Raw genomic sequence first — 24,493 nt, forward strand, 5'->3', positions numbered from 1 at the left:
CAGGAGGTCACGCATGGTTTCCCGCCGCGAGGGACGAATTCCCCTCCTAAACCGACGCCCGGCGTCGTAGTTTGCTTTCACTGGCGTCTGCTCCTCGTTTCTACCTTCCACTCTGGGCTCCCTTTACTCTCCTCACTCCTTACTCACTCACTCACTCACTTATACTACCTCACTCACAAACTCGCTTCCAACTTGTGTTTAATATATATGTATATCTGTACAGTGTATGGGGTCTCTTTCACCCCCTGCAACCCTCAAACTCGGAAGGGTCTCGGCGCCGCGATGCCTAGCATATTCGAGTGGGTTCTGCATTGCCAATTGAGGGACCATCCTGCACATGTAAACCGAAAGAAAAAGAAAGAGACGGGAGGGTAGAAAGTTTAATTTCCCCTTATAAGAAAAGCAGAAGAAAAAAAAAAGCGAAAGAAAAATGTGTAAGAAGTAGGAAATTTGTATATTACTATACGTTTGTGCAAATTCAGTTGCCAAATGTTTGTAAGTATCTAATGTGGTGCCCGGGAAAGATGTAGAAAAATAAAATTATGTGCAACAGTTGCACGCAATCGAGAATTTTTTTATCTTATCGAAACTCATCCCGTACGTACGAGTTTCGGGTTATCTATAATTTAACAAGAACAATTCCGTGGCTTGGTAATAATAAATAAGGAGCAATGGTATAAACCTTGCGGTAGAAGCTCCAGTGCGGTCATACATGAATTATACGCATCATGGTTCCTTTCCTCCAACGATCGCGGAAGCGACCCTTACGGCCTTCCCATTTCGAAGCGAAAATTCACCTCCGGTCGTATATAACACGTTTGTGTTTGTGTGTTCTATGTATATAATTTAAAGGTTCACTATTTACTTTGAACACTTGTTCCGTCGTCTAAGGATGCTGCTGCAACTGCGGATGTTACGTGACGCAACGTATCGATTGACTAAAAAATGAAAAGATTGGAGAGAAAATCTCGTGAAAATTTTTTGTACGCCTCCCTCAAATTGTTCGAACCGAGTTCGTACATCTGTGTATATGTAAAGTGTATCTATCCATCGTATCGGCACGCGCGGCGATCAATCGACTCGATGAATAATTGGAATACCATTTTTTGATTGGACGATTGACAGGAGCTTTTGAAACCGGTATAAATGCATGTAGATTGGGGATGGCGGATCCCTGGATAGCATCCAAATTTTTAGTCTTTCGGAGCTCTTGTTTTGCGGATGAATGCAGCTGCTGCTGTGATATGCAGCTTTTAGTCCAGCAGCAGGTATGGATTGATATGACTATAAAGCTGTTGAATAGGATTGCAAATTAATGAACACATGTTCGTCCGCGTAATCTTCCTCTCTGCGCGTCATGTGAAAATGCGTGCAGATGCAACCCAGATCATGTCTGTCTAATAAATATGTGCACGAAGGAAGTTATATGATATAAATTGAACGTCATGCTGCAGAGGAATTGTTCGGAGCGAACTGTAGTACGCAACATTTGCAATACGTGAAACTACACTGCGAGTGTAAATAGTTCTACCGTTATATCATGGGTGAATATCTAGAAATAATGTTGATTTTATACAATGCGCTGTAACGGTAGCGACCGTAACGATAATTCGAATTAATCAGAGGCAATTCCGGATAGATTTTATGAACTGAGGAACTAAAGTAATTATTTACTCATTTTCATTAGGTATAATGCATAGAAACATTTGAGTGGAACGGTTCTTTCGAAAAGAATATACATGGCAAACCGCGTCGAATGGGCCTGTCTGCAAGGTCAAAATTCATGAGGATATTACATAGGAACTCTGATGAAGAAAATGCTAATTTTTGGACTAAAAATGAAGTATTTTTAAAATCGATTGTATGATACTTTTCTTACGTTTTTTGACCTCAGGAATCCAAATCTGGAAGAAAAATTGATCTATCTCTGAAATTGGCCGAGTTATCGCCAATTTTCAGCTTTTTGGGGTCAGAAATTAAAAATTGATTTTTTAGTCTATATTAATGTAATTTGAGCTCAGGAATCTGAATCCGGAAGAAAAATTGATCTATCTGCAAAAATAACCGAGTTATACCCATTTTTTCGCATTTTTTCGCATAAATTCGAGGATATCTCGAAGGGAAAAAATCGTAGCTCAATTTGGACGACGGATTCGTGTTCCTGAGGTCAAAATACATAAGAAAAGTGCCATACGATCAATTTTAAAAAATCAAAATTTTTGGCCAAAATTTGAGATTTTTCCAAGGGGTACCCCTTACGATTTTTTCAAATTTTGGCCAAAAATTTTTATTTTTTAAAATTGATCGTATGGCACTTTTCTTATGTATTTTGACCTCAGGAACACGAATCCGTTGTCCAAATTGAGCTACGATTTTTTTCCTACGAGATATCCTCAAATTTATGCGAAAAAATGCGAAAAAATGGAGATAATTCGGTCATTTTTGCAGATAGATCAATTTTTCTTCCGGATTCAGATTCCTGAGCTCAAATTACATTAGGATAGACTAAAAAATCAATTTTTTATTTTTGACCCCGAAAAGCTGAAAATTGGCGATAACTCGGTCAATTTTGGAGTTAGGTCAATTTTTCTTTCAGATTCGGATTCCTGAGGTCAAAATACGTAAGAAAAGCATATTAAACCCAATTAAAATAATAATTCATTTTTTGCTCAAAAATCGAATATTTTTTTGCTTCTTCAAGAGTAATCTCACGTATAATCAGCTCGGAAATCTAAATCTGAAAGCCGAAATCATCTACTCATGCAATCGATCGAGTAATCATTAGGTGAAAAAATTTTTTACTTGATATTTTGCGGTAGCCCACTCGTTTTTTGAATAAATAATTAATCAAGTGGGGTACTTCCAGCAATAAAATTTATTGCCATCTTATTCAGCTCATTTGAACACCATCGATACCTGCCAAATTTTCCGCGATCTACAATGGTCTCTATTCGAATTGACTGCACTAATTTTCAGTCGTGGTTTCTTTTTCGAGTTCGCGTTTTCTTCCCTCTTCGTAGAGACGTTTTATCATCTCTAATTTCGATTTACGCTCTTTCTTAGTCATCGTGCCATAGATTTTTCCCTTATCGCGTTTGGTCATCGTTCGGATGTTCGGATTTAATTTTTTATGGACGATGATGGTGGTATTAAATATTTGTGACGAAGCAGAGTCTAAAAACGAACCCGAAAACAATCTCCAATTGTTTTTGTCTACAACTCTGGGTCGTTCGCGATAAGAAGTTGTTCGTATTCCCGGAGAATGGTTTCCCTTTATGTTATTTCCAGTAATGTTTAAAGTAACTTGTTTGCATAGGTCCACGATTGGGTAATTAGTAAAAATTTTGTAGACTATAGAAGGTGGGAAAGTTTCTCCAGATAATCGAAAGCGAATAAATGTTCCACTAGCTCGATCCATAAAATCAGATTCTCTCGGATTTACGGATCGTAGAATTACGGAGTGATTATTAGATCCGTTATTATTAAATTTTCTCAGCAAATCTCGGAGCCGTGCAAAATTCCGTCGAGAAAAGTACCTCCGCCAATATTCTTGTATCTTCTTTGCAGCTGCATCCTTAGATGCAAATTTTTCTTCTGCTACTACTATATTATTATTTTTTCGCATAGTTGGGATCTCCCGTTGGTTTTCTTTCGTTGAATTATTTATCCCAGAAATTCCCGTGCCTTCTGCTTCAACATATAGAGATTATAAAAAATTTCTACGAGAAAATTATAGCAGATTATGGTCTCGAATAGTTAGAGTTGCTGATGTATTTTGTGAATCTCTTTAGAATCTTCGTATTGGTAATTAATTTCCATGATTAAAGCAATATCCATTTTACTTTCACCCTGATGATAGGATTTTTTTTTCATTGCAGATTTCATCTTCGAAATATTCCCTGCTTGTTCTTGGCTGGAGGGAGCAATTTCGGCGAGATAATATTCGTTGTCTTCGTTCAAGATACAGAAAACGTCATCGTCGTCTTCTGTATCACTGATTACAAAATTTCTATTTTGAATTATCGATGCCATATCAATTAAAAAGTAATGCAAAATGGTTTAGAAATTTCTGGTGAATGTCAGTACTGACACTCATTTCATAAATCGCTATGGACATTCGCGTGAGCGCGGGAAATGTACGGTGAAAATATTATTTACCAGATGTCACTGTCGCTGTCAAAGTTAGTCGTGAATCGGCAGTCAGTTTCCGGCCACGTTAAAATAGCTTGTTTGATAATTGTATAAGTTATTGATAGCGGAGGTTATTTTGACGTGGAGGGCAGCGTTTTTCTTAATAAGAATCTCGAATATTGTATAAATGCAAATTTGATAGCGTATACGTTAAAATGGACTGCTGGATGACGTGGTTTCTGCTTGCTTCACTTTTCGGTGCTGTATTTCACGCAGGTAGCGTTGAACTAACCTTCGAATTACCCGATAATGCCAAAGAGTGCTTCTATCAAGAAATTGAGAAAAATGTCTCGTCTACTCTTGAATTCCAGGTACGTTTATTACTCTACTACAATCTCATCTTGATTCTAACCTTCATGTGCCCATTACTATGTTGAAAACATCAGTTGCCCATTCTAGAGGGAGGGGCATTTTAAATCGACGAGACTAGCTCTGTACGAATTATTTATAGACTTTCGATCATTTGAAATTACTTTCCATTTCATCATAGGCATATAAGCCTAAAATATTTTCAGCAGTTGTGTTTTTTCTATCAGCCTAGCAGTCTTTGAGGCACCACTTTATTTTGAACGTTTGCTTTGCTCTTTTAAAATTTATTAATTATTATTCCAACCAGGTGGTAACTGGTGGCCAGTATGATGTGGATGTTACGCTAGAAGCACCAAACAAGGAGATAATCTATCGCCAAGTGAAAACACAGTTTGACTCGCACACATTTGTGCCAGCAATGTCTGGAATCTATAAGGCTTGCTTCAGTAACGAATTTTCAACATTTTCCCATAAGCTTGTATACATGGACTTCCAGGTTGGAGATGAACTTCCACTCCCTGGTTTAGGCGAGCATGTGACAGTTATGACTCAGGTAAGTTGATCAATGGGTATGATTATTATACCGCACTGCAAGTCGTGTTTTTTGAGATTTACTACATAATTTAGCACTTGTTTTTTAATAGATGGAGTCTTCAGCACAAGAAGTCCACAAAAATCTGAACAGTATTCTGGACTACCAAACTCATCACCGGTTGCGAGAAGCACAAGGACGAAAGCGTGCTGAAGATTTGAACGAACGTGTTATGTGGTGGTCAGTTATGGAGACCATAGCAGTCCTGGTTATAACTGTGGGACAAGTATTTGTCCTGAGAAACTTTTTCACTGAACGAAACCCTTACCAAAAGTTATAGTTACTTTAAGTGCAATGCATTCACAATCAAATCAGTCTATGAGAAACCTATTTGTAATCGACGAGATTCAACGCTCAATTATTCGGCAGGATTAAAAAAATCTCAAGAGAAATTTCTGCCCTGTAAATCAGCGCTAGAATATTCTCTATCCAAGGCTAGTTCACTGGGTGCGGCGACCTAACGTGGAGATATTGTTGTATGTTGAATGGGGGCGATGAAACGTTGCATTCAAATAATGGATGCGTTTTTAGTTCGTACGTAATTTTGCAACTCCGCGACGTTTAATGTGTATATTTATTTGGGGATCTAATTTATACATTATAGGACTTTTCACTTTAGATAGAAGTACGAGTTAATATCTAGGTGCTGTTATATCGTGTAAAACATTGAGATAATGTAGCACTTGAGACAGTGAATTTTCACTAGGAAAAACCTATGTCTAAAATCGACTGTATAAGTGATGCCAGCATACAAAGTAATGTTATTTATATTGTATGTGTGTAATATAAATGATTAAAATATTTGCGTGAACAATTCCATCATTTAGTAATTTAATACTGGGCAGATTTGCCTTTTTATATCATGTCCCAAATCTACGATAAAAACTATACGTGATCGCTTTTATGACGCACGCGCCGTGTATTTATGCACATTCTGTGGTTGGCACTGACTTCGTGAAACGTCAACAGAACAGCTGTTTCGGTTTGGTTTCGGAGCGTGTTCCGTTGTAAACATTAAAAATATCAGTGATAATATTTAATTCAAATACACGTTTCCTATCAAATTTGAAGAAATGCAGGTAATTATTCCTAAGCTCATCCAGTTATATTGTTCGAAGTTAACTTTACTGTATTACTAGTTTCTGTTTAGGGTGTAACCTCAAAATAAACTGATCTATATTTATTATTTATAATTCAGGAGCAGGATATTCCGATTGACATTAATGCAGGAAAGTTATTGGAATGGTTAATAAACAGACGGCATTGCAGCAGGGACTGGCAGCCGAATGTTATAAACATCAGAGAAAAAATTAATAACGCTATCCAGGATATGCCTGTTCACGAAGGGATTGCTCAGCTGCTATCTGGCACCTGTAATAATTATTCTTCCACCTTTCATCTGAACTTGTCACGTTTGCATAATTACAATAAAAAAATTTTCTCGTATTGTAGACATCAATTACTTTCATTGTAAAAAAATAATCGAGATTCTAAAAGAAACCGAAGTTGATTCCAAAAATTTGTTTGGACGCTATGGCTCTCAGAGAATGAAAGACTGGCAGGAAATTATCCGGCTTTATGAAAAGGACAACATCTATCTTGCTGAGGCTGCTCAGATGCTCATCAGAAATATTAACTATGAAGTACCCAGCTTCAAAAAACAAATCCAAAAGTTGGAACAGATGCAAAATGTAATTACCGATATCCTTGTTCAATTTTTTAGATGAGATAATATTCACAGTTCTTCAAATTTGATTGGTATATGTTTTTGATCAGGACTTGGAAAAAAAGGAAGCAGAGTACAAAAAATCAGAAAATATAGCACGTACTGAGTTCAATACACTCTGTAAGCAGCTTGGAATTCCTGGGACAAGAATAAAGAGGGAATTAATGGAGAGAGTGAAAGAATTACCGGAAATCTATGAAAGACTGGTCAAGAAAACAAAGGCTATTGATAACGTTGTCGAATTTTATAGTTTGTTTGTTGAATTTACGTTGGGAAGGCAACATGATGGAGGCTGTGTTCCAATGATCAAATACATAATTGGTAAGTCTTTCTTAGAGCTGCAAAGGTTTTCAATTGTGTAGATGAAAATTGTGAGGTAACTCGAATCATTGTATTTTAGATAAGGGAAACACAACTACTTATGAATGGACCTATGGAGAAGCGCCGTTGTCGATAGATGATACATCTATGAATTTGAATTTTGACGACGATGAGGAAGAAACTCAAAAAGATAACGAGGTAGCTAAAAAAATTTTCAGGAAAGAAATTTTTTCTCTATACTTTTCGGTTTCACTAATATATAGTCTTTGCATTCATTTCCATAGATTGATTTTGGAGACGAATCCAGACAAGAAATAGATTTCGGTCAATTGGATGATGAGGCGGGAATAAATTTGGGTGCAGAAGGAGATATAGATTGGGGTAACATAGAAGTTGCTGATGGGACAGCTGAAGAAATCGACTTTAATATTTCACTCGAAGAATCTGGAATTGTTGTCGAATCTGCCGGTGTGGACGGAGGAGTTGCTAACGGCGCTGAAGCTTTAACAATCCTTGATAATCCTTCAACTAGAAATGAGTTCATCGATCAGCTACTTGAGGTACCCATACTTCAAAAATATTTGTACTTTTAATAAATATCAGTTACGTTGAATTCTTTCGTACTTAAATCGGTTAATATTTCAGCTCGAAGCTTTTCTAAAGCTCCGTTTATACGAATTTCAAAGTGTCGGTAAAAATAATTTGTTGAGCATGAGTCAAATGCAACAGGCTCCTCCCGTGCTACAACTAGCTACGGTAGATAGCACTCGGAGTATGTTGGACAATGTGCAGATTCTTCTTACGGAAATTTTAGATAGCAGAGTACAGCATTTACATAATATGAAGCATTCGCCAAGGTAAAAACAGTGAGAGCTCAAATACCTTGCAGTTTTTACTACTGTTTCATTGGTTCCAGGTACGTGGATCTACTTGCCGCTAATATGAAACAAAAATTAAAAGTCACTGAAAAAATGGTTGCTAATCAAAAATTGGTCAACCAAAGGCGAGAAGAAGCGAGAAATCAAGCCCTGGCTCTGCAACCAACGTTAAAAGTTATAATTCAACGTACCAAGGAACTGCAAGCTGAGGTTAATAGTTTTGTCCGCTTAGCAATTGTTGCATTTGAATGAATTTTGCAATTAATTGTTTTTTTTTTTTACAGATTGAACGAGATATATCGAAAAAGTATAAAAATAGGATCGTACATTTGACCGGTGGTGTAAATGCTCTTTAGTAAGAAGAAGGGATTGATACACGGGTGTGAGAGATATATATATATATATATGCTTCTGTATATAAGCTACAATGATTAAGGATTCTGTGCTTCGGGTTTGATAATTATTTATGTACCAAAATTTGTTTAACGGCAGATAACAAATTTTATATTTTATGAAAAATATATAGAAACATGACACGGAAATATTGCGTTCATTTCATTAAATCAATCACGCCACTGTTTTCACCTTCGCCAGCATTCATACTATTAGCTGTAAGAATTGTCTTTTTTTCGTTAGCAAATAGATCATACGGTTCACAAAAGCATAAACAGGTTTTGCACCAATCTCCACGGCGAAGAGGTGCACACAGCTTTGGTTGTCGGACAGGGATATCTACGAAGGCATTCTGCCAATGCACGATCGCATTCGCACAAACGTTGCGCACACGATCCCGATCCTCCCCAATCTCCGTGTTGCACGGCTGAAATGCCACAAGAAAAATTGAGGTCGGGAATTCCATACGCCGGACATATCCTCTTACCGCATATCGGTTTGTATCCACGATAACATTTCCAGTAATACGGAACGAAATATTCCATGAACATTGGGCAATCCGATGCTTCGTAGCACCAGTCGTGCATTTTACAACATCTGTAATTCGGAAGTACGCATATTTGATCACTAAAAATATTTTTTCGCTTGTTGCTGTTAGTTCTGATTTAATTTTAGCGAACGACAGCCGATCACTAGAGGATTCAGTACATGATCGACGTGCCCACAGTTGTTCCCTTGAGGGCAGATACCTAGTTAGTGATAGAATCTTCCACCGCATATTTTATCTCCTGTTGCCAAAAGACCCGAAAACTTTTCAACCCCCATTAAATGAGTCCATGCATATAGATCAAGGTGCTTAACGAACAAACGTGCCGAAATTTTAGATAGCCGGGATATAAAAAACCTTTCCAATACTCTACGGTATTTTTCTCAATGGTTTTTGCTCACCTATCGATTCCGTCTATCGTGTATCCCGATCCTAAAAAACCGCAGTAACATCCGTATCCTTTGTACGCAAGCGGATTGCACCCGGTAGCACACACTACCATATTATAAAGGTGTACGACTCCCCGTTTTGATCTTCTTAACGACGAATTACTCGCACCTCGAAACGGCCTGGAAAAATATTCATTCTCGATACAATATCCCGAGACGAGTTCCGCAACGCGAGGATCAAAACGTACAATGTTTCGTCATAATTGTACGTTTCTTTATGTAAAACTATATAAATTATTTACGCTGCTTCTATCTCCTCGGAATCGTTGCTCCGTGTGTTGATATTTTCTTTTTTTAAAAAATGTTTGTGGTGGTTTTCGTAAATGGTGGGCGAAGATGTGCCCCATGGGTTACCGCCATAGCTAAGATACAGTGATTCTGGACTCTCGTTATATCTGCGTCGCCAAGAACGCACCCGTGGGATGACCTCGGTGCCTGAAACATATCGCGGTAATTGTCCATGATTGCGTCCTACGGTAATTACTACTAATAATTTTCTCGCCTATACCAAGGTACGTGTACCTATCGTATAATACCCGGTACAACCATTAATTTATCCCAGCGATCACTCACGTGATTTAATAAAAATTCTCAATCGATCTGATGCGTATTGAGGCGCAACTTTATAAATGTGAAAAGAATTTCACCGAACGCCGAATCCAATTCGGTCGAAATGTTAGCGAAGGTAGTTACATTTACAGGCGTGCGTAAGTATGGGTTACATATATAAAAAAAAAAGTCCAAAAAACCCATGAGTGGCAACGGCAAAAGTAAGAAACGCTCTTGATTTTCGCGACGTAACGTAAAAAGAAAGTATATACCTATGTAGTTGAGAAAAAAGTTATTCCCTCCCGCGTGAACTTTTCTCTTTTTCTTTTTTCCTACCTTTTTGTTCGCCGCAGTAGTTGTACAAAAGTTTAGGTATACATAATCGCAACTTCACAGGGTATGAATTGCATATTTATTATTCGCTGCCAGAATCAGGTCGTTAGGAAGATATACATCTGCAATTGTCCATTGCAATGTCATTTATCGTCAACCAGTTGCAGCCTTCCACACTGCACTTACTCCCGTATCCAACGTTATTATTCCATCAGAGGAAACACAAAGTAATCCTAATTTTACAATAGCATCGGTATAAATGGAAAACCTTTTCTCGTTCCCCGAGGGGGAATAAAAGCTAGACAAAGATGGAAACACGTGTCCCATTATCTTATAAGTCGTGGGAGGATAACGGTATATATATATAAAAATATCGGCGACATTATTCATACAGCGTAAGTAGCTAATAGTAATAACAGTGATAATAAAATGTAAACCGTACTTTTAAACTTGTACACGCGATTAGGTATATCGTTTTCACCATATCCGTGAAAATTTTCAAGTTTTTTCGGCGCAAAAGATATCCTCTCTTTTATTCCGGAGTTGCATTGAACGCCTCTGATACGGTATATTGTATACATGCACTTATCTTTCATCGAAGTTTTTATTATTTTTACTTCGAATCCAGAGACCAGCGGAGAGTAAAAGCTCTCAAAGAAGCGCCACGGATGGTTTCAAAGTGCACCGTCATAGCTTCGTTGTTTAGCGTTTAATTTCTCTGCAACCGACTGCCAATAATCTGGAGAAATGATTGTTACTTCCTGAATGCTTCCGTTAATTTGTTATTGTAGTTAACGAGGTTTGCGCGTAACTTGGCCGGAATAGCGGTCAGTGCGTAAAATAATGAGCGAACCAGTAACTGTACAGTTTGTCACGGTCATTGTCACGTGCAAATTAAGATCTTTGCAAGAGCGTGAATATCAGAATCACGATTCGCTCGGATACAACGTACGGTAACAGAATTTATTCGTTTATTCATCTGAGATTTTTTCAGAACAATTTTCAAAACTAGATATTCGCGCGATTTTGGCGATAGCCGGAGCTTCGGGGTGCAACTGGAGGCTTGCCGATCACGACCGGCAACACTTTCGTAATTCCTCGCAGGAACTTCATAATTAACTGAATACGAAAGCATCAAGAAAACAATCTTATCGAGGCCCTAATTTCATACTACTTCCGCGGAACTATGGCTGTTGCAAATATCCGCATTGTATCGAAAAAAAAAAAACGCAAATAGAAAATGAAAAAGAATGTAGAAATGGGATTTCAACCAAACGTCGACTTCGTTCGACCTACTTTTCTGAATTCATGCCTCCAATAATATCCGTCCAATCAATCGATTCATTCGTTTCGGTCTCAACAAACTATATTTGCGTATTACGAAATACTGAATCAAATATAAAAAGATGGATCGACATTTTTTGAAGAGAAGAATTAATTGGGTGGAGAAGGAGGGAGGAGCTTCGAGAGGGCAAATTGGGTGAGGGAAGATTACTAGATCAGGTCAAAGTCGAGTCGCTTCATACGTCAAAGTTTACAAGGAAAGTCGCAGATCTCGCTCTCAGATCCCACTGATGCAGGATATTCCCGTGGGAGTACGATGGGAATAGGAACCGAAGAGTGGCTCGTTCACAAAGTGAAATGTAAGTTCGTCGGTCTCTGGTGTGTCTATCAAATTCTATGCGCGAATTCGCCCGATAATTTTATCGTGGAACAGGCGATGTATAACGGGTGGATCTCGTCCGTTCCGTAAATTTTTCCGATTATCCCGATCCGTTCATCTCGAAATGTCGTCCACAAATAATAATCAAGCTACGTATACTACGAAAAGATCTCTACGAATTCACACCTTGTACAGAACCAGGTATACGTGGGAACTACGTTAATTAAACTTGTTAGGGATAGTTGAGATTTGCCGTGGTGTAATATAACTATATCCAGGTCACTAGTCTTGGTTACTTACATACCGTATGTATACGCCTAGTATATTCCGCTTTGTTTTACTTCGGCATTCCCTGCGTTATCGCGTACGGTATACATGCAATGTGTTATATTTTATATACTTGCGCTAACACAATTGTTACACCCCGAGTAAATATTCTGAAACGTTATGAATGCATGCATACATACGTATATACCTATATTCAAATATACGTGCAACACATCCTCGCGATTTTTTGTGAGATAAAATAAAAATAAAAAAAATAAAATAAAATAAAAAACAACTAGGATCAAATGAAATGAGAGAAAAAAATATTTATACCTTGGGTGTTACGGGATGTTGCGATCACTAATAGCGTCATAACGCATATTAACGTTCGTAATCCGTTATCTGGAGCTTTGAAACTTATTTTTTTAATTCTTTTCGATATGCTTGTAAACCATCGGATAGTAATAATCTCACGCAACGAACGGCACATCGAACACTAATTAAGGCGTTCCAGGACGCACTGCCAGAGTGTTGAATCCAATAACGTTATCATTTATCCCGTTTTTGAGAGGAAAAAAACCGAAAACAATATTTGTTCGGCAATATCAAGGTACATGGGGTGCTTATTCCAAGATTAACGTTGCATAATGTACCCAACGTGATTGGATGTAAAATTTAAACGATGATGATCAGCTCGAACATTTTTTTTTTTTTCACCTAATTATTTTAGAACTATCAATTAGCTTCGTGCATATGACGCAACCGACCATCGATTGTCAACTCTGGTACCCACAGCACAAATGCAGATGATTGCGATGCAAGGCGCGTTCGTCGTTATCATCGTCATCGCGTCGAGTGAGTTTGATTAGGTTAATTATCGCGAACTTCATCTCTACGGTAATTTTATCGATGCGATGAAATTTTTGGTGGAAGAAGTTTGCAGTTTCAACCGATCGATTTCGCGTGGAGAAAATTCGAGCTTTTTCAGACGATGGTTTTTGCGAAAATGAATAAACGAAAAAGATAATAGAATAAAAAATTATCCATCTTCGATTTTCGTTCGCTTTTCTTTTTTATACATGAATCACGTTTGAAACAACGAGTGGAGGGCACCGTGTGTATACTGTTTGAAATTGACAAAGTTTTGTCAGATGATTCGAAATTCTCAACATCAGAGTAAATTTTACTCTAATGCTGCACTCTTGAACGTTACAGTTTGAGTGACTGTTATTTCTACCTCATAGACGAGTAAAGAAACCACAACTCCCTCCTAACTGTAGAGTACCCACTGTGGGATCTTCGTCGTAACTTACAAAGTTCAACGCCTACCCCGTACGTACGTAAGCTCAAAACTCTTCCGGAAACAAATACCAAGATTCACTTTCACCCATCTTGCAGATTATAGATTATTTTATTGCGCAATGAATTAATTTTATTTTATACGCGTACGGCAAAAGATTTCGTCGAAAATAAAGTTTAGGGTGGAGAAAAATTGGGATATATATAAGGTGTGAAAAAAAGAATGAGAATAACGAAGGAATATTCTTCATTTCATAAGTGAAGTGAGCATCGAGGTGAACATACCGAGAGAAAGGAACGTCACGGGCGAAATATTGTCGAGATATACCACGCGGTACGCTGACTATAATCAAAACTTTCCCCAATGATCGCCATCGCCAGCCCAGGGAGTCAAAGATTAGTCCAATTTTATTCTTTTTTCTTCTCATTTTGTTTGGCTCTTTTTTTTTTATATTTATTTTTTGTCTCATATCCACCCTCCCGTGACAGACGAACTATTTGAATATAAAATTAGGCCAATTTCGTTGCTCAACGTTTATCTTGGGAACAAAAAAATTGACCGAATGGTCAGTGGATTTTTATTGAACGGTTGGAGACTTCTTTTGATTTCAGAAGAAAAAAAGTCCAACTTGAATTCTAGGTCAGGATGGATCTACAAAATTAAAAAATAGTCTTCTGGTCAGTTATTTTTGATACAATTTCGTTGAAATTGATCCCTGAACGAAGATTCGAGTAACCGGATGATGGAAAAAATTTTGGGCCACAAAAGACGACGAAAAAAAAATAAATAAACGTAATACGCTCAAGACCCGTGAAATGACTTGGGCGCGGAGAATAAATTGAAATAGCTAAAAAGTCATTGAAACGCGAGTAGAGAAGCATCGTAAATTTTTTCTCCTTTTTATTATCATTAGGAGGAGAGCTTGCGCCTACCTTTCTTTTGGTGACGGTTGCAGGTAATGGAATAAATTGAGAATAGGATATAGAATGAGAATAAAAAATGGTAACGAAAAAAAAATTGGTTTTCAATTAAATGAGTCAAAATTTTTTTCTCCCTCTACACTTTTCAGACAAACGACATAATTCACCCATCTCCAACTTATTGCATTGCATCGCGGTACGAAAAAACTAATAGTGAAGTCATAGAAGAATTCAAAAACGAAATAAAAAGTCATAGGCATACGATGAAAGTTGATAGCACATAAAATGGGAATAACCAAAGCTAGCATTACAGGTTTTGCTCGACTGTGCAGCAGGGTCTTCTGTTTCGCTCTGTGCTCGTATTCAATTGAGTTAAAACAAAGTTCGTCTGAAATTTCCTGCAGAAGACTTATTGTCTTACATCGTTGTGTATCTAACTAAATTGTTCGAGTACGACCACGGTTTGCGGATACCTATGTGCGTACATAGACACACGTATCTGTACGGGAGAACAAAGGATTCCACATTTTTTAAATACACGATATTTTCAAAAATACGATACGCGCTGAAGAATTCGGAAAGTAAACTAAAACTAAAAAAAACCCTCTTATTTTCATACTTCGGATATCGTTGAACCGAACCATCCAGATTTCTCATGGACGAATTATACAACGTCGTAAATCATGGGCGCAAGGAATTTTCATGTGCATAAGGTTTTCATGAATGAGAGTCTGTTTTATGATGGGCGGACACGATCGGCGATCAAAATTTATTCGATCTATGCAAAGACCAAGGGGAAGCTACGTAATTGCAATATAATCTTGAATATTCAACGATACATGCATAGTCTATGATACATGTGTGCACACTTCAGATATTCAGTGTGGTAAAATGCGCTGGGTATAGATGATGAAAAAGTAGTTGCGAAAATTCGAACAATCAAGTTTAAAAATTTAATAATAAATTAATCGCCGCAACATTTATTATTTCTCACAGTTGCAGATCGCATCGAGGGTGGTAGTTTCCGGCATGTGATCGATCACCCCATCGTTCATCGATTGAAGAGGACCGCGGGCGATTAAAGACTATACAGATTGTTAACTTCGTTTGATTGAGGGCGAATGTTATTTATAGACTTTTGATTATTAAATTACGTCGCGAAAACAACTCGAAATTCTGGATATCCCGTTAATTATGGTATAATATTGGCTGCAGGCCCTTGATTCATATTCGTGAATCCTGCGAGGAACTAGAAGATATCCGACTTTTTCTTAAAAAAATTCTCTATTTATAAACCGCATTAACAATTTTCTCGAGTTTTAGCTGACGTTTCATTTATACGTATGCATAATACATGGGACACCTGACTGCACATTTGGCTGAGAATGAGGTGAAAAATGCTGCATCCACATGACATACTTGTACGTGTGTACGAACTACTTGAATGGACAAAAATCAAAATGGCAGCGAATACATTCGCACGTTATGTGTGTTTGAATTCGAGTAGAACAGGGCTCCCCGCGTGTAAGGAATTGGAATGAGTTGCTGCCGCTGGTGCATAAATCAAACACGCGAAATATACAACGAGAAAATATTTCGCACAGATGGCATTATAGAGGGAATGACGAGTGAAATGCAGGGGATACGTGTTACGCTTATCTGAATTATTATTATTAATCCATTCTATATTATAAATAATACACATTAATGCCCGTGCGTAATTTACGGGCACACGTGGGGAAGTATACAGGTATACAACGAGACCAATTATTATACCTTCGCAAAATCATTGTTCAGGTATTCGTCGGAAGAGCCCTTTGTACCGTTTATCTTTGCAGGATGTAAGTAGCACCATGTGATACGCGTATTTTCACTGCATATAATTTCTATTTGCAGTTCAATTTTGTACGAGTCGAATTTGAAGAAATAAAAACGTATCCGAATGGGATGGGTCGAAGAATCGTACACGTGAGGTATTCGCGCAATTATTTGAAAAAAGCTCATTGTCTTTTTTTACAATCTGTATTGATCTCAACATAAGGGTGAGAGTTTCAGAAAATTCTGAAATCATTTCACTCTTCGGCAGATTAATTACCACGAACTTGATCGCCTGCGATACGAACGAGTACATTTACCCTGCATAATTTGTCACGAAGTTAATCTCGATTCACAATTTTGTCCAATTAGTCATTGATGCATACTACCCACACAATTTTTTTTTTCTTTCGATAATGCTTTTAATTACACGCTACCCCCTCGGTGTATGTTGAGAGGAATTATTTTCGTTGGCTTCATATTGTACTCTTTCATTTCGATTTCGTATTCGTGAATTGTGAAAAGGACGAGTCGGAAAAATCAAAAAAAAAAAAAAAAAATAGAAAAAGAAAAAGAAACTCAATCAAACGGTACGGTCGCGAGCGAAGAGATTGAATTATTGGAAAGATGATCGAGCGCGTTAATGGTCAGAAAATGAAAGAAAATCTGAAGGTGATGAAGCGAACGAATGTTGACAGTAGCTCTGCGAATTTTACACCGCGGAATCACGTGCTAATGTTTGACGTTTCGTAGATGGGGTTAAAAAAGTGGGTGGTAGCCAATAATCGTGATTGAGTGATCATCATCAGGTAGTGGATCCCACGAGAATATTATTCGATAGCATTCGTTATCTCCATTAGATATACTAGACATATTTAATTTTAGTACCACCATAGTATAACAATCGAGATAACAATATTGTACGAAACGCTTTTCAAATTTTGATAAAAGGTATAAGCTGATAAAAAAAAAAAAAAACAAAAAGGATTTAATTATTTTGTTATCAATTCGAACGAACGTAAATTTAAAGCGTTGAGTCACGTGCCGGTGCCGTTGGTCTTGATAATTGACGGGGGTTACACGCGCGTAGATCTGTAGTGCGCGTAAAGGTGTTATAATTATTCAAATAGAATTGAATTCGACCGGCAGGTAGATATCTATAGGTATTCCTGCACATTTGTTCTGCGGTATATCTGTACGGTGTATTATGTAGCGCGGTGCTGCAGGTTTCATGAGCCAACTTCTGGGGATAATCCGAAACGAAACGAGGATATGGAAGAGGAAAGCGAATGCGTGGGTGGCAAATCCCATTGTTACATTGGTTCGTGGCTTCTGGAGTCTGCAGTACCTGCAATTTGTGCAAGGAAACGCGTCTATGTGTATTAGGTAAATACACTCCGTACATTGAACATGCATACTACACGCGTACGTTATCCACTTCGTGCCGAATACATTTGTACATGATATGTAATTCACTTTACGTGTTTCTTATCTCGTTTCACGTTATGTAGATCGCATTAAAAAATTTTATCCGATAAAAGTTCTTTTTTAGCGAACGAGTTTACCGATCGGCAATTCGAGCACCGGTCCGTTGGGAAATGCGATGTGATCCCCAACTCCGTTTTCCTCTTTATACAGTCCTTTCCCGGACAAAAAGGATTACTTTCGAAAAACGATAATGGGGCATCGTTTTAACGCACGGTTGGACACGGCGAATCCGGTAATAGTTGGCGACTGTGATTGTGTCATTTTCAACACCTCGGTCTTTTTCGCAGCTTCCGCATCTACGATGCCGATGGACTCGAAAAATGTATGAAATTGATAAATTCAGAAGCCGTGTACGTTGGTACCGCGGCCAATGAATTCTCACGTAGTGCGGTATCGCAAGATAAATAAATGAAGCAATAAATAAAGAAATCGATATTATATCTGAGGATGATTTTCCGGATCCGGGATTGGTAATTCTAATTTTAAACGCAGCCAGGCGACCCTTATTAGCTGGCGGAAGATGAAAGAGCTTTTCTGTCCAATGCACTGCACCCGGTTCTTAGAAATATTTCTCCAAGCTCCGAGCCACAGACAATATCTTGTAATGTTTCAGAAACCGACTTGAACTACTGCGACTAGGAGGTCGAAAAAACTGTCTTGACAATTTTATACAATGGATTATGCCACGCTACAGTTCAAAAGCTCGATCTGCAAAAGACATTTTCTTGCAGAAGCACAATACTTAACGAGAAACATCGTAGCGACTCATGTTTATTATTTTTTCTTTTTTTACCGCATCTATGGAAGGAGAAAATTGTGGGTGTTGGATAATATCGGCTCGTTATTATAATCGCGTCAGAATTTCGACGTTCCGTCGATTTCTAGTTTTCTCGTTACGTCTGACCGGCTAAACGGTAGGGTGGGTAGGGAAAAATTTTTTTTTTATTTTTTTTGCATGAGGGTAGAATTTGTACCTTATGAAAAAAGAGAAAATTTTTCAAATGTGGAAAACATTTTTTACTTGATATTTTGAGGTAGCCCACTCGTTTTTGAAATAAATAATTAATCCAGTGGGGTACTATTCGAGTTTCTCAGTCTACGAGATAGTCCGAGCTTTGCTGGAGTCAGCGTAGCCAGCAACGTAGCGCTTTGTGATGAGACGTCACCTTCGAGGCTGTGCAGAGGTGACGCCCCACAACAAACCGCGCGCCCGTGGCTACCTGACTCCAGATAAGCTCAGGCTCCCTCGTAGACCGAGAAATTTTTGAATATTTCGACCCATGCATGGATTGCGATGAATCAAAGTGGGTCTACGACTAAATCCAATCGATATGTCTTAATTTTTCTGCTCCCAACAGCGAATAATTGTTGATTACTCGATCGATTTTTGAGCAATAAATAAATCATTGTTTCAATTGAGTTTAATATACTTTTCTTGCGTATTTTGACTTCAGGAATCCGAATCTGGAAGGAAAATTGATCTATCTCTAAAATTGACCGAGTTATCGCCAATTTTCAGCTTTTTGGGGTCAAAAATAAATAATTGATATTTTGGTCTATATTAATGTAATTTGAGCTCAGGAATCCGAATCTGAAAGAAAAATTGGTCTATGTTCAAAAATTACCGAGCTATCCTCATTTTTACGTATTTTTAGGTACAAATTTGAAGATATCTCGAAGGGAAAAAATCGTAGCTCAATTTGGACAACGGATTCGTGTTCCTGAGGTCAAAATACATAAGAAAAGTGCCATACGATCAATTTTAAAAAATAAAAATTTTTGGCCGAAATTTGAAAAAATCGTAAGGGGTACCCCTTGGAAAAATCTCAAATTTTGGCCAAAAATTTTTATTTTTTAAAATTGATCGTATGGCACTTTTCTTATGTATTTTGACCTCAGGAACACGAATCCGTCGTCCAAATTGAGCTACGATTTTTTCCCTTCGAGATATCCTCGAATTTATGCGAAAAAATGCGAAAAAATGGGTATAACTCGGTTATTTTTGCAGATAGATCAATTTTTCTTCCGGATTCGGATTCCTGAGCTCAAATTACATTAATATAGACTAAAAAATCAATTTTTTATTTTTGACCCCAAAAAGCTGAAAATTGGCGATAACTCAGTCAATTTTAGAGATAGATCAATTTTTCTTCCAGAATCGGATTCCTGAGGTCAAAATACGTAAGAAAAGCATATTAAATCCAATTGAAACAATGATTTATTTATTGCTCAAAAATCGATCGAGTGATCATCAATTATTCGCTGTTGGGAGCAGAAAAATTAAGACATATCGATTGGATTTAGTCGTAGACCTACTTTGATTCATCGCAATCCCTGCGTGGGTCGAAATATTCGAATTTCTCGGTTTACGAGGGAGCCCAAGCTTAGCTGGAGTCAGGTAGCCAGCAGGGTAGCGGTTTGTTGTGGGGCGTCACCTCTGCACAGCCTCGAAGGTGACGTCTCACAACAAAGCGGTGTGCTGCTGGCTACGCTGACTCCAGCAAAGCTCGGGCTCCCTCGAAGACTGAGAAACTCGAATAGTACCCCACTCGATTAAATATTTATTTCAAAAACGAGTGGGCTACCTCAAAATATCAAGTAAAAAATGTTTTCCACATTTGAAAAATTTTCTCTTTTTTCATAAGGTACAAATTCTACCCTCATGCAAAGAAAATAAAAAAAAATAACTTTTTTTCAACCCACCCTACTAAACGGCCAAAATCTTTTTTCATTTCCGCTCGTTTGGACTGAATTTGTCGCTTTGAACATCCCAATCATCTTATTCGTCGCTGCAATTTTCACCACGAATCAAACGGTGAAGATTACGCTTTCCTAAAATCGGTCAATTTGTCAGACGATCGATATCGGTCTGTTGGCTGGTTATATAGATCTATGAGTGGGCGGAAAAATGTCAATCGGTGACGTAATTATAAATTGTGCGCAATCTCCTATACGCTTTGTGACAAACAATTGGGCAAACCGACATAGAAATTTTGAGGTACGTAACATATTATTATGTGTTCAGAAATTGTACACCAATTCGTGAACTCCTCCGGAATAATTAATTTGCTAAATTTATAGCATCAAAAAATCTTCCCTATCTACCACGCATATCAGGCCGCTTGTATCGTAAGCCAAGCGGCCATGTGATGTAATATCTATTACCGATAGGTACCCACATTCAATTCGGTGCATTACAATTATCGAGGAATTATCTCAGAGGTTGAATTATGGCAGAAGTTGGTTTTTCCGACGAGCGCTGTTCGATCGTTCTGCGCACGAGGAGGAACATTTTGAGGTTTGCGAACGACGATCGAATTAGTAGAATTAAAATTCCACCATTAATACAGTGTCATTAAAATTCCTAATAACGCTTTATTCAGACTTTACAAAGGGGAGTATCAAAATTGATTAACGCCCGATGACATCGTAAACCAGATACCGTTCTGCCGTTTGCTCGAGAAAGGCGTTGTTAACGTGAGAAAACCCTTCACGGATTTACGGATTAACCGAAACTATTGTCCATCCTAATTTTCATACCGTCATTTCGTCACCGCTGTCATTTATAAACATCGTCCGTTATGCGTTCAAAACGCCCGATTAACTCCTATATGTATTCTACTTTACATCTCATCTCCGCGCCACACGGAGACGAAGAAAGAGACGGATATTGCCGGATAAAGCGAACATGAGGGCGCAAAATGATATAACTTCAATAGAATGGAAATACAAAAACCAAATGGTAATTTTCATTACGTTGTACCGTCTAAAAATAAAAACTGCGTATATGATTTCGACACTAGCGCAGATATAACCGTCTAATTGAAAGTTACATTTAGATTCAAACCAATTACGGGCGGTACCCACATTATTATGATGACCTTTTATTACAGAATCATGATTTCCTTGAACATTTCTGCAACTAAAATTTCATCGGCGTCCATATAACGACGTGTGCAAAAGGAACACCGACTTATACGTTCGAATAAAAATCCCATACCTCCCTTATTCGCGACTCATTCATTTTTCTTCCATTTTCTACTTCACCCGTTAATTTGACGATGGATTCACCGTGATCGAATATCCCGCATGATTTATCACGCTAAATTGTTATCCTAGTTTCGATGTAAGGTCGTCCTCAAAGTTGAGAAACTTGGGTATCCCTTTGAATATAAATTTGATAGCTCGTTTCCCCAAAATCTAAGTTATCTGGATCACCAATTATAATTATCAGTTATCGATGTATTATATATATTACGCAATGAACCAGGTGCTGGATCACGAGAGTTTTGCTTAATAGATAATAGATAACCACCTTGAAATTTAACGCGTCCAGATCGGTTGTCAAGTGCAGGCTTATATACACAGCTTGTCAAAATTATCAATCGAATCACGTGAATTATCACCAAAAATAGATCCGAATATAATTATAGACACTTATTGATAATCGATTAGGTTATCTCACGTCAATTGGTTTTTTTCAAGAGTTTTTTTATTTTTTTTTCTCATCGAATTCGTAGTACGATGTAGCATGAACTTATATACAAAGAATCGTTGATTGTTTGAGAGAAAGATGATGGAAAAATAGCGCTTGAATAGTGACGAAAAATCGATGACACATATAGTCGAATCAGGATGTCATTTAGAATCTTGGCGTAGATTAAGGTGGAAATGATAGAAAATTGTGTCCCTTCCTCCAGAATGGCGTTCGACTTTACGTTCCGTGATTGTATTTCTGATCTCTGTAGAAATCTCGGTTGAAACGATGTCATGCAAAATGGTTATACCGGGGTTATGACGCAGATAGAGTTCGTTCGTCGGAAGAAAATATTTCAATCTCATTCATCGAGCGAAATATCCGTAAGTGTGATACCTCCATCCCCCGTTACACACGTACCGCGGTACGCGAAACCGGACATTCGCAGATAGGGTTATAACGCACATAACACCGGTCTGTGTCGTACAACTTTTCACATTGTTTCGAAGGAAATAAAATCCCCCCCTATAATTCCCACTAGTTTTCATTCCTGCAGGACGTTAAATCCGCGGATGGCGATATCGTAACACGCCCTCGTTACGGTCCTAGTTACACGGTTGATATCGCGGAAACGATGTCGATGGAATATCGAGGTTTTTTTTTTTTGTTCTCCTCTTCCTAATATCGCGATATATTTCTGTTTGTTCTATTTTTTTCTTTCCTTCCACCCCAATTCCTTGCGAAAACCATTTTACAGCGTAAAAGTACACAAGTGTTACCCCGCCGCCGGGGGTGGCAAAGGCACGCACTTTTCGACGAAAGTATAATAATATATGTTACCTATGTACGTAAAATATATGCGGTGCAGTTTTAGGGAGGTGAAAAAAAAAAAAGGAAAAATTTTATAATAAAATAAAGAAGAAGAAGAAGAAGGGGAACAAAGAAGTGAAAAAAGATGACTTGAAAAAAAGATGTAGTACATAAAAGTATTAAATCCATTTGATCGACCCGCTTCTTATTTGAACGAGGGTACGGGTGGAGGTCCTCCAGGTTTTGTGAGTAAGTCGAAAGCGAGGTGAGGAGGTTAGAGGGAGAGGGCGAGGAAAAGGGAAGAGGGAAGAGGGAAGAGAAGAGGGTGAATCGGGGAGGTAAAGGAGTACTTGGTAATACAATTTGTTTGTGAAAGCGTCCTGACGTCTCGCCGGCTTTTCTCTTGGCTCTCACAGATGTTATGTTAATTCTACCCCCTGATTCGGATGCTTTGCACACACACACACACACAGACACACGGGTATGTAAGAAGGCGTGTGCATACCTACCGACTGTTATCCTGGCTTCGCGAAATGTGTTTAACATATAGGTGAGAATGTATCTGGGGAACTTATAATTCAAAATTTATACTCATTAAAGCTACATACTCGCCGACTCGTGCGTTATTCTCACATCTGTCGACCGGGTGTACGTGCGTGATACCGAACGAATTTATTTTATCCGTAAATATATTTATAGCGTTGCACTCCGCGGAATTTAGCGATCGTCCGCGGGGTTCTGGACACCCCGATCGATTTATTTAAATACGTGTACGTAAATATGGCGTACGTGTCACATCGGAAACAAATTGAAAGCTTGAAACAACTTTTAGATGATTTAGAAGGATGCAATTTTAACCGGAAATTACTAGGACGCCTTCGCCATTTGCCGTCCCTTTTAATTTTCCGCTATTTTTTTTCTATTTTACATCTACTTATTTATTTCGTTTTTTTTTGTTTTTTACTCCTTTTTTTCGAACCTTTCCCGATCCCTGACTCTGCAGCAATCCTCGTTTCGCGATAACTAGATTACGTAAATTAATCTCCTAAGCGATCTGCTCCGAAATAATTCTCCCTTTTGTTTTTCTCTGATTTGCCCTCCAGTTCACCCTACAACGACTCACATGTAGCTGACGTATGGATCTTTGTCGAACGAATGGAATATGTTATTGATATTCATTAATTTTACGTCATCGATTAACGCATCGAATTCAATATAATATCTATGGTCGTACTAATTCATCGTTTTCAAATCCTCTGAACTCGGAGTTGATCCGACAATTTTCAAGCCAATGTAATGATGAATTTGCGTATAATGTCGAGTACTTTCTAACGATTTTCTGTATGAATATAGGTACGTTATACATACGTCGTATAATGCTCCAGAATTAAACTCGAGCATCTTATCGGTTATAGTTTTTTTCAGTACGATTTCATTACTGCATTTTCTATTTTAATTTTGTCGA

General features: G+C 38.0%; 3 protein-coding genes across 3 annotated transcripts; 2 read left to right on the forward strand and 1 right to left on the reverse strand.

Annotated features, from left to right (window-relative positions):
• The first annotated feature begins 4,175 nt into the window (after nt 1-4,175).
• Nucleotides 4,176-5,909, forward strand: LOC105688676 (transmembrane emp24 domain-containing protein 3-like). Its single transcript, XM_012405189.3, has 3 exons — nt 4,176-4,502; nt 4,808-5,053; nt 5,145-5,909. Exons 1-3 carry the CDS (start codon nt 4,347-4,349, stop codon nt 5,370-5,372), a joined length of 630 nt encoding a protein of 209 aa, XP_012260612.1. The 5' UTR covers nt 4,176-4,346; the 3' UTR covers nt 5,373-5,909.
• Nucleotides 5,910-6,012: 103 nt separating this feature from the next.
• Nucleotides 6,013-8,559, forward strand: LOC105688675 (CDK5 regulatory subunit-associated protein 3). The gene is made up of 9 exons (XM_012405188.3): nt 6,013-6,171; nt 6,291-6,465; nt 6,545-6,783; nt 6,869-7,139; nt 7,219-7,337; nt 7,424-7,699; nt 7,785-7,996; nt 8,056-8,227; nt 8,302-8,559. The coding sequence occupies exons 1-9, from the start codon at nt 6,166-6,168 to the stop codon at nt 8,371-8,373; spliced, it is 1,542 nt and encodes a 513-aa protein (XP_012260611.2). The 5' UTR covers nt 6,013-6,165; the 3' UTR covers nt 8,374-8,559.
• An 11-nt stretch (nt 8,560-8,570) lies between these two features.
• LOC105688556 lies at nt 8,571-14,079 on the reverse strand. Its single transcript, XM_020853873.2, has 5 exons — nt 12,552-14,079; nt 9,649-9,841; nt 9,359-9,526; nt 8,898-9,007; nt 8,571-8,837 (listed from the first exon to the last, which is right to left on the reverse strand). The coding sequence occupies exons 1-5, from the start codon at nt 12,706-12,708 to the stop codon at nt 8,671-8,673; spliced, it is 795 nt and encodes a 264-aa protein (XP_020709532.2). The 5' UTR covers nt 12,709-14,079; the 3' UTR covers nt 8,571-8,670.
• Between the last annotated feature and the right edge of the window lie 10,414 nt (nt 14,080-24,493).

This window comes from Athalia rosae, chromosome 6, assembly GCF_917208135.1.
Source record: "Athalia rosae chromosome 6, iyAthRosa1.1, whole genome shotgun sequence".
NCBI lineage: Eukaryota > Metazoa > Arthropoda > Insecta > Hymenoptera > Athaliidae > Athalia > Athalia rosae.

Excerpts from the sequence above, each read along its gene's own strand:
- LOC105688556 (XM_020853873.2), bottom strand. The coding sequence starts at position 12,708 with ATGTGCCGTTCGTTGCGTGAGATTATTACTATCCGATGGTTTACAAGC. Across the intron at positions 9,008-9,358 it reads ACGATAGACGGAATCGATAG|ATGTTGTAAAATGCACGACT; the intron begins GTGAGCAAAAAC and ends TCCGAATTACAG. Across the intron at positions 8,838-8,897 it reads TGGATACAAACCGATATGCG|CCGTGCAACACGGAGATTGG; the intron begins GTAAGAGGATAT and ends GTGGCATTTCAG.
- LOC105688676 (XM_012405189.3), top strand. The coding sequence starts at position 4,347 with ATGGACTGCTGGATGACGTGGTTTCTGCTTGCTTCACTTTTCGGTGCT. Across the intron at positions 4,503-4,807 it reads CGTCTACTCTTGAATTCCAG|GTGGTAACTGGTGGCCAGTA; the intron begins GTACGTTTATTA and ends TATTCCAACCAG. Across the intron at positions 5,054-5,144 it reads ATGTGACAGTTATGACTCAG|ATGGAGTCTTCAGCACAAGA; the intron begins GTAAGTTGATCA and ends GTTTTTTAATAG.
- LOC105688675 (XM_012405188.3), top strand. Across the intron at positions 6,466-6,544 it reads TCAGCTGCTATCTGGCACCT|ACATCAATTACTTTCATTGT; the intron begins GTAATAATTATT and ends CTCGTATTGTAG. Across the intron at positions 8,228-8,301 it reads CCAAGGAACTGCAAGCTGAG|ATTGAACGAGATATATCGAA; the intron begins GTTAATAGTTTT and ends TTTTTTTTACAG.